The sequence below is a fragment of the Salvelinus namaycush genome, chromosome 8, assembly GCF_016432855.1.
Source record: "Salvelinus namaycush isolate Seneca chromosome 8, SaNama_1.0, whole genome shotgun sequence".
In the NCBI taxonomy this organism is placed as follows: Eukaryota; Metazoa; Chordata; class Actinopteri; order Salmoniformes; family Salmonidae; genus Salvelinus; species Salvelinus namaycush.
The window spans coordinates 56215771-56225549 of NC_052314.1; the positions used below are offsets into that span (position 1 = coordinate 56215771).

General features: G+C 42.0%; 1 protein-coding gene across 2 annotated transcripts; it reads right to left on the reverse strand.

Annotated features, from left to right (window-relative positions):
* Window positions 1-2851: 2851 nt before the first annotated feature.
* Window positions 2852-8597, reverse strand: tlr3 (toll-like receptor 3). Of its 2 annotated transcripts, XM_039000061.1 has the most exons (5): window positions 8314-8597; window positions 7477-7972; window positions 6973-7170; window positions 4591-6443; window positions 3356-3584 (listed from the first exon to the last, which is right to left on the reverse strand). In XM_039000061.1, exons 2-5 carry the CDS (start codon window positions 7936-7938, stop codon window positions 3356-3358), a joined length of 2742 nt encoding a protein of 913 aa, XP_038855989.1. In that variant the 5' UTR covers window positions 7939-7972; window positions 8314-8597. The 2 variants fall into 2 exon arrangements, with proteins under 2 accessions (XP_038855991.1, XP_038855989.1); XM_039000063.1 differs by lacking the exon at window positions 8314-8597 and having other exon boundaries at window positions 2852-3584; window positions 7477-7938.
* Window positions 8598-9779: the final 1182 nt, after the last annotated feature.

Sequence of the window (9779 nt, forward strand, 5' to 3'; positions counted from 1 at the left end):
GCTAAAAGAGAGATCCGAATAAATAAACATAGTCCAATGTGTGTCCCCAAGCATATACAAATAGGGTAACATCATGTAGCGTATAATACAGAACTGATGGATTACTGACTGCTTATGAATGAAAATATGATCGTGTAACTAATAACCCACTGGTCAAAAACTGGTTGAATCAATGTTGTTCCCACGTCATTTCGACACCAAAAATCTATGCGATGACGTTGAATCAACTTGGAAAAATTTATTTTTCTCCCCACCCAACTTTGAACCTAAATCCAATGACATGGTGAATTGTTTTTGTTGATTTGACATTGACAACTCAACCAATTGTAAATCAAAACTAGATTTTAATATTATGTTTGTGCCCAGTGGGAGTGTTCATTATCAATTGAACCAGGGGAGAAGGTTAATCTACCAGCTGTATCTCATTAGCAATTAGCCTGTGAATGAGGTTGTTACTAATATAAATCCAAAACACATGTGTGAGAAAGGACAGTGTTTATCCCTTTTTCCTCCCTTTCTTAATCCACAAACCCTTGAAGTAAGCCTCCTTCTTTCTTTAAATTGGGCAAAGTTTAGTTATTCCTCTTCTTTAAAAAAAAATTCAAGTTAAGGAATGTTTTAAGTGACCCAAATGCCAATGGCTTACTTTCACGGTCCCATAGCTCCTGAAGTTAGTTTTAAGGATGTTGCCAGAAGCTGGCTAGTTTTTGGAATGCCTTTTTATTTTTTAAGTTATTCCTCAAAATAAAAATAAAATGTGAGAATGTCACATTTAAAACCTAGCTTTTTCTCGACCACTTGAGGGCAGAGGATTTAGGATTTCAGTTAATTTGTTTATTTTTTCACAAAGTTTTGAAGTAAAGACTAATAATACAAATGTCAAGAATCCAATTTTACTGAAAACTTTAAAGACATGCTGAACAGCATACAGATGGGAAAAAGAGTGTGTTCAAATATACTTGCAGTTCACTCAAATCAACACTAGGTGTCATGAGACAAATACAAAGAGATTTTTGTTGAACCATACTCTATTAAACAAAATTCGAACTTTCAATAAGTGTACAAAAGTGCTGAAACAAATATATTTAATATAGAGTTGTCCCAAACCCTTAACCTGAAATGACCTAATTAAAGCATTTCCCACAGTGGAAAAATAAGAATATGTAGGTTTGTTAAAGTTCTAAGTTCATCTGACATTTTGGTTATGAAGAGAACATTACATGGTTAATGTGTGCAATAGTGGGTTATTTTACAGTGTAGTTGTAATACTCCTGCTAGCAATACTAAAGTAACGCTGTAAAATAACCCTACTGTAATTGACCATGAAACCACATTTCAAAGCATTTTGTTAAGTCAGTGATCTACTCTGTCAGTGATCTGCAAATCACCTTGTAAATAACTACTCATTATGATTTGTAGATCAGTCAATGATCAGCGACTCAGCAGAATTGATGCTCTCAAACATGGCCAATACCTTCTACATCGAGGTCAGCAATAGACAACCCGCGAGCAAAAACCTTCAAGTGTTTTTTTGGGGTCCCCCAAAGTTATAACTTTTTTTGTTTTCGGTCAAAAAAGACTGAAGTCAAGAATTCAGCTAAACATGTGTTTAATTTAGGAAATCTGTTCCCAAGTATTCCTATGAATAATTTTTAAAAAGAGACCTGATCGTGTCTCAATGTAATCAACATATAAAATTGTTATTTTCAAATACAAATCACTTTTTGGGCTTAGATGTGGTCAATTTGCAGTGTATAAATATAATTACTGTATGTTCCGGCCCCCCGATCTAGTTGCCTACCCTGTTCTACATCAAATGAACCCGGGGTTTCTGTGCTAACACAGTTTTTAATTGCCAATACGCTGTACAAGTGACATTGTCCTACGTTATAGATCCTGGTCCTGTCCCCTAATCTTTTGAATAGGCTTGACGATCATATAACCAAACTCAAGGGTTAAAAATAGACTGTGCAATAAAACGGTAGCTACAACAAACATACAATTCCATGAAACAGTGTGGCAGGAGACGCCATGTCCTATACAGTATAGTGCGAAAACATGCTGGGTCCATTTAGTCAAATGTCACCTGTACAAATGAGTGCTAGGTCTAAGATATGTCTCATTTCCAAATCCACACTGCAAAAAGTTCAATCTAAGCAAGCCTAAATATCTTATATTGACTGATAATTCACTTACAATTAGTGATATGTTTTTTCTTACTTAAAAGGTAAAATCCTTTTTTTTTTTTTATCAATCACTCAATATTATAAGCTTAGATTTCACTTTTTGCACGTCACTCGGCTACTGAAACTGTGCCACTTAGCCCATTAAGTCCACTTACTTTTTCGTTCAGCGGTTAAATGAGACTTGCAAAATTGCACACCTTGTATCCTCGACCATTGTTTGAAACCGCAGCATTGTACAGCATTGTACTTTCAAGTACACTTCCTTAAAATCTTAGCCACTGAATGGAAGCTACAGTAGTGCACACTGTTAACTTTACTCTGAACCATACAATGAGAGCAACAGTTTTGCACACTTTCCACACCCTTACACCCACTGTCATCATTTAAGAAATATAGCCAAGTATTACATAAACGTAATAATACCATCTGCAAGCGCAGGGCTCTCCAGAGGGTGGTGTGGTCAGATGTCCTGGAGGGCACACTGCCTGCCCTACAGGACATCTACAGCACCCGGTGTCACAGGAAGGCCAAGAAGATCATCAAGGACCTCAGCCACCCGAGCCACGGCCTGTTCACCCGCTACAATCTAGAAGGCAGAGACAGTACAGGTGCATCAAAACCGAGAGACTGATAAACAGCTTCTATCTCCAGGCCTTCAGACTGTTAAACAGTCACCACTAGCCGGCCTCTGCCCAGTACTCTGAACTTTAGTCACTGTTACTAGCAGGCTACCACCTGGTACTCTACCCTGCACCTTAGAGGCTGGTGCCCTATGTACAAAGTCATTGAACACCGGTTGCTATAATAATGTTTACATCCTGTTTTACACACTTCACATGTACAGTATACACTGTATTCAAGTCAAGGCATATCCTATAGAACTACTGCTGTGCACACCTTTTCTATTCATATAGTGTCCATACACACCATCAAATACACACCATCAAATACATACAGTATATATTCATATCCCAAACTCAGACATTTCTTTCTTTACATTTTGGGGATTTGTTTTGTATTGCTAGTTATTACTGCACTGTTGGAGTTAGAAACATAAGCATTTCGCTGAACCTGTGATAACATCTGAAAAATGAGTACATGACCAATACATTTGATTTGGCTTAAGTCAAATTTTCAGTACACCTTTAAGCATAATGGCATGGAGAAAGTTACTGCACTCGGTTGGTGGTGCTCAGGGCGACGCGGAGCCTCTGGTGGAAGGCGGGCACCCTCTCCCTCTGCAGGGGCCAGTTGAGGATGCAATGTGGACGAAGCATGCCCCTGCGCAGGAGCAGACAGCGGGACAACTTGTAGTCCTGCACGTCCTCCAGGAAGACCAGCACCACCGAGTCCCGGCTGTCCTCGATCACCTGGTGCAGGGCGTGGTGGGCCGTGAACCTGAGGGGAAAGGGAGAGAATGGTAGGAGGTGAGGGGAGGGAAAGGAAATGGGAGGAAGTGGTTTTCAGGGAGAGGAGGGGGGGGGGGGGGAAGTGGGGAAACGCGGAGAGACAGAAGAGGGCATTTGTCAGAGAGGGCAAGTAAAAGAGGCTCAAAGTACAGAAACATAACAGGAATAACATTTCAGATCTCAATCATATACATATCATTTACACTTATCCAGAGTGATGTGCAATCAAATCAATCAAAAGGGTGAAACATGAAAAGTGCTAGAATAAAATACAATCAAAGTTTAAAAAATATATATAATCAATGAATGGCAACATTTAACACTGGTTTATACTGTACTGTTAGAGCAGCTTTCAAGAACACAGATTAAGCCAATAACCTCAACACTTCAAGGGTTTAGACAGAAACACCTGCCTTGGATCAGTGCTGTGTAGATCCTTTAAATATGCATTCTTCACTTAGACATTCTTTGAGCATTATGGTCCATAGCCAAAAAAAGGGTAACGAGTTCAGAATAATAGCATTTTACATTTATGTAATTTAGCAGACGCTCTTATCCACGGCGACTTGAGTTGTGAGTGTACTTACATAGTTTACACATTATAGAATCATTATTGAACTCAAATATTATTATTTTTTTGATGAAGAAATGGTTGTCCAGACGCTAAGAGAATTTTCTGTGTAAAATGTTTTTTTTTACTGCTTGTTTGGGTTTCATATCTTCTTCCAGAAATACCTAAACTCACTTACCCACTTCACACAATCTCCACTTCCCCTGTATGAGTAAAACTTGTTCAGTTTAATTTTAAAACAGAACAATTATGGTATTATCACTATCATAACACATTAAAACGCCTGAAATAAAGACTCCTGCAGATTTTCCAACCACTGTCCTTATCAATGTTCTCTTTTCCATGACCAGTGACCACACATGCTCTACCAAAGCTTATGTAACGTGAATGTTAGAAAAAATATAACAATATTCATTTTACTTACTGTCGACACATGGGGTCTTCGAGAAGAGTTTCGGTGACCACAAATAGTATTTTTCTGGACCTTCTCATATTCTCCACAATGGACTCCAGTCGCGAATCACCTGGCACTGCATCTCGATCCTGCAGATAAAATTTATACCCCTGTTCTTTCTCTAAGGGGATCAAGCTTCGATCCACCCAGGTTTTATCCTTTGCAACATGAATGACGTACGCGTCGTAGTTGAACTCTCTCCTCTCCCCGGAACTGGCATCGCTCAATCCGAGTGTACGGTTGATCAGAACTTTCCAGTAGAACTGAATCCTCCAACCCTGGAAGCGCACTAGGAGTGAGGTCACCATTAAGGTCAGGACCGCAGTGCTGGTGAGCACGTAGAGCGCCTGGAATGGTGTCATGTCCAGGCAGGAGAGCCTGTCGAACTCCATGATCGAGCGGTTGTAGTAGGCTTGCGGCGTGTTGCACACATATTCATCCCTGAGGCCCGGCACACTGGCGTTTGATCCGTTCAGCCACACCACAAACCACAGGATGCTCTCGCAGGTGCAGTCGAACGGGTTCTTCTCCATGACCAGCTGGCTGAGGTTGGCCAAAGCCGGCCCAAACACTTCCTTCCTCACCGACGTTATTAGGTTCTTCTGGAGCCGAAGCACCCGGAGCGACCCCAAGTCGTTGAAGACTGAGTCCTTGAGTTGGTTCAGGATGTTCCCACTGAGGCTGAGCTCTTGAAGGTTGGTTAATCCATGAAGAGCCTCCTCGGGGATCTCATCCAGACCGTTGAAGTCCATCTCCAGGGCAACAAGGCTGCGGAGCCCCCTAAGAAATAGCACCGGCCCACCCGGGTTGGCACTCTTCCACAGCCGGGCCAAGTTGTTGTGCTGAAGCTTCAGCACCTTCAGATTCTCTAGTCCATCCAGAAGATCAATTCTGATGTTGGCGATGTTGTTGTTGCTGAGGTCCAGGATGGTGAGGTTGGACAGCGGCTTGAACGGAGAGGTATTCATATACATGGTGCTTGACAGAGCTCTCCCCAGCATCAGGGTCCTGAGAGCGGGGACATGGACGAAGGACATAGGGCTGAGGATGAGCTTCTGGTTGCCGTTAGAGAGGTAGATCTCCTGTAGCTGGCCCAAACCCTGGAACTCTTTTCCCGTCAGGGTCTGGGAGATGGAGTTGTTGCCCAGCAGAAGGGTGGTGAGATTGCCCAGGCTGGAGAAGGCTCCAGGGTCTAGACGGGAGATTTCAGTGCGTGTAAGCTTTAGCGTAAGAAGTGGTGAATGTGCGAGGGACACAAAGGTCTGGTTGGTGATGATTTTGAGCGACATGCAGCTGGTCCCGCTCAGGTGGAGTTGGCGGAGACTCATCAAACCCGCAAAGGTGAGCACCGAGATGTTTCGAAAGGCAGTATTCTCCATGCTCAGGCTCTCCAGTGCCCCTAGTGGCTGGAAGGAGAAGTCGTCGATAATAGGGTAAGAAGAAGTGTGACTCTTCACCAGCGCCATATTCAGGTTGAGCCGTGTCAGATTCCCCAGCCCGTGGAAAGTGTTCTTAGTCAGGCGCTTGATGTTGCTCTGCTCCAGAGAAAGAACTTCCAGCATGGGCAGCCACTGGAAAGAACCATCCCCGATCTTAGCTATGCTGTTGTGGGATAGATCCAAAGTAGTGAGGTGGGTCTTCACCAGGCCTTTGAAGGTGGTGTTGTCTAGTGTAACTAGCTGTGTCTTCTGAAGGAAGAGGCTGCGGATCGCTGTCCCAGAAAGCTCTGTACAAAGTTTAGACGTGAGCGAAGGGCCAAGTTTGCTCCCATTCATGACTAACTCATGTATGCTTGCAATGGGCTTCAAGCAATCAGGCTCAAACTGCAAGGGAAAAAAACACTGATTAGTTGCTGATTAGATGCTGCACAAGATGCTGCCATAGACTGTAGATACGTTGTCAAAAGACCTTGAACCTACTAATTCCTACTTATTTGTGGTTCAATCAATGTTGTTTCCATGTAATCTCAACTAAATTACGTTGAACCAACGTGGAATAAACGTTGAATTGACGTCTGTGGCAAGTGAGCTGTCGCATTATTACAACCTTTCAAGTGAGGCGTTGAGTGATCCAGTTTTCACTACCATTGTATTTTTCTGGACCCTGCCTTGCTCTGTTCCTCTTTTGCCTAATTTGGCATCCATTAGTTTAATATGAAAATGTTGGTTCAAAATGCCCTCGATGTTAATTTGGTGGCTTTGCACTATGCCTAGAAAATAAGAGAGGAAACACTGAAGGGATCTTGACAACATAAAAAAAGGTGTGATTGGTTGAGCATGGTTCTTATTCCTAGTGTCAGCAGCTGAAATCATTAACATCCTTTCATTTCCCATTTCACAGGATCTTTCGTACCTTTGCTAGAGTTGTTAGATTCGACAGGTGGAGGACTCGTAGGGATGAGGAATTACTGAGAAAATTGAAGTCATCCTTTTTCAAGGTTGATATGCTGTTGCTAGACAAGATGAGAGTCACCAGGCTTGGAAGCTGAAGGTAGGTGCCCAACTTGGCTGTCTTCAGGTCATTTTTGGACACGTCCAGCAGTGTCAGACTCTGGTGAAAAATGGAAAGATATTCTAAGAGGGTTTGAGAGAAAATGTAACTGAGACAACTGCAATCAAATCATAATTTGTCTATGGTTTAGGCTTAGGCTTGAAAGAGAATAACCCAAATCCAAATCATTGGATGGTATATGAAAGAAACAAAAAAAATGGTCCCAAAATATTGTCCTGAAGAGTCAAGAGCATCCCCCGCTCTCTCATCTGTATCATCATCATCTAGTACTGTATATCATCATTATCAACACATCCACAACCCCTGCCATCCTTGTCTTCACCATGACACCAGGCAGATCCCTACCTGTAGGGCAGCAAAGGGCTCTCCCTGTAGCTTCAACCTGTTGCCAGCCAGGTTAAGCTCTGTCAGATTGGTGCAGTTGCTCAGGTCCTTCTCCGTCAGCCGATGTACCTCGTTGTGCTGCACGGTCAGTGTCCTCAGCAGGCCCAGGGTCTGACACAGGCTGTCCTCCAGCTTGGTGAGGCTGTTGAAGCCCACGTCCAGGTGCACGAGCCCTGGGTAAGTGGCCAGCGATGCTGGGGGTAGCTCCACCAGCCTGTTGTGGGAGACATCCAGGCCGGTGATATTCCATGGCAGGTTGGGAGGTATCTCCTTGAGGCGGAGGTGGCTGCAGTCGGCCCGGCCGTTTCGCACCTGGCATTCGGATTTCTGGCGCTTTTGAGAGGCGTGGCATAGGGTAGGGCCAGTGATGAGGTCACCCAGATTGACAGCCAATAGAATGAGGATTATATCTGGCCAATTCATAGCTTCAGATGGTTTTAACAGTTTTTCATAAAAACTGCAAAAGAAATGGATAGGTATATAGTAAGTAAGCAGAGCTATATAAAGAGTTCAATTATTTGGCAATGAATATTTGTGAACAGGTTTGGCAACATATGATGATTTATCATGAGTCATCAGAGAGAGAAAACAAACATAGCTTCTCCCATTTAATATACAGTTGCACTATCAGAGCCATTGTGTCATTTTGCACACAAGATTATCACAATCTACATTTTGATAAATTGAAACAGTTAAACTGACAACTGCTGCAAAACTCTGCAGAGCAAAAATAAGATACACATTGGCTACAGAAACCTATTTCGATTCTAACATTTGAAAGAAGAAAACAGAACCTACCAGATGTCGTTTATTGAGACGGAGAGTGTTGCTCGTCAGTCATTTTGAACGTAAAAGTTGCAGAGTTATATACACAGTAAATCCGAGGAAGCATAGAAGGCTTTGAGACATGAACAGCTGCCGTGTGGGCGGCTGCAGTGTTGTGGGAAGTGAAATGACACGTATCTGCATATCTATAGCAGTGCGTTGTTCCGTCAGGCTACGTGCTGGCCCACAGACAATTTCTTCAAAAACGAAACTGGCAAGGACCCAAGGTTTGTGGGTACAGTTGAATCTTTGGCTGCCACTTTCGTTGTTGGCGGGATGTCATTGGAAAGAGGACCCAAACAACTGTGCAAACCTTTTAAAGGCATCACCTTTGAACGTTTCTGGTTCATGTCCGGGTCTGTGTAGGTTATGTTAATGTACTTTAATAGACATGCAGTTATCAGTCATAGAAAATATGAATTATGTTTAGAAGATAGTTTTCCGTAAATGTGTATTTTTTTTTGCTCACTGTTAGGACACTTGAAGTAAGCCTATAGTGAAACATGTGCGTCGCTTTCATTGCCCATCCAATTACACAAGAGTCCTAGTGAAATTGATAAACTGTCTAGGGGCCACTTTCACAGACTTCACCCACTAAGCCTAGCTTTTTGCCTTTTGATTTAAAAAAAAGCTATACATAAATTAAAGCTATAGTCTGCGATTGGTGCATCAATTTGTTTACTTTTAAACTAATGAAATATTGATTATTGAATAATATAATATGTAAATGCCAAATGACCTTAGTTCAACTGAACACAAAATATAATGGCTATTATTAATTCTAAGTCCAAAAATGGACCAATTGCAGACTGCAGTTTTAATAATATTTGATGAACTTAATGTCAATGACTTGTTCAGCCTTGTGATAACTGCAAAGCTCACTAAACAGGGGCGGCAGGTAGCCTAGTGGTTAGAGCATTAGGCCTGTATCCGAAAGGTTGCTGGATTGAATCCCCGAGCTGACAAGGTAAAAATCTGTCATTTTGCCCCTGAACAAGGCAGTTATTAACCCACGGTTCCTCAGTAGACCGTCATTGTAAATAAGAATGTGTTCTTAACTTCTTATGGCTGGGGGGCGATAGTGGCGATAGTGATCAAGCAAAAAGTTAATTGGAAAATGTGTAAATAAATGAATAAAATAAGTAGGTTGCGTAATAGAACATGACTCAAGTCAGAGTCACCCAGTAAAACACTTTTTGAGTGAAAGTCTAAAAGTATTTGGTTTTAAATATATTTAAATATCAAAAGTAAAAATAAAAATAAATCCTTACATTAAGCAAACCCGACAACACCCTTTTCTTGTCCTTTTAATTTACAGAGGCACACTCCAACACTCAGACATCATTTACAAACTAAGTATGTGTGTTTAGTGAGTCCGCCAGATCAGAGGCAGTAGGGATGACCAGTGATGTTCTCTTGATAAGGGATTTTCCTGTCCT

Excerpts from the sequence above, each read along its gene's own strand:
- tlr3 (XM_039000063.1), bottom strand. The coding sequence starts at position 7,938 with ATGAATTGGCCAGATATAATCCTCATTCTATTGGCTGTCAATCTGGGT. Across the intron at positions 7,171-7,476 it reads AGCCCTTTGCTGCCCTACAG|AGTCTGACACTGCTGGACGT; the intron begins GTAGGGATCTGC and ends ATTTTTCACCAG. Across the intron at positions 3,585-4,590 it reads GAAGACCCCATGTGTCGACA|GTTCACGGCCCACCACGCCC; the intron begins GTAAGTAAAATG and ends CTTTCCCCTCAG.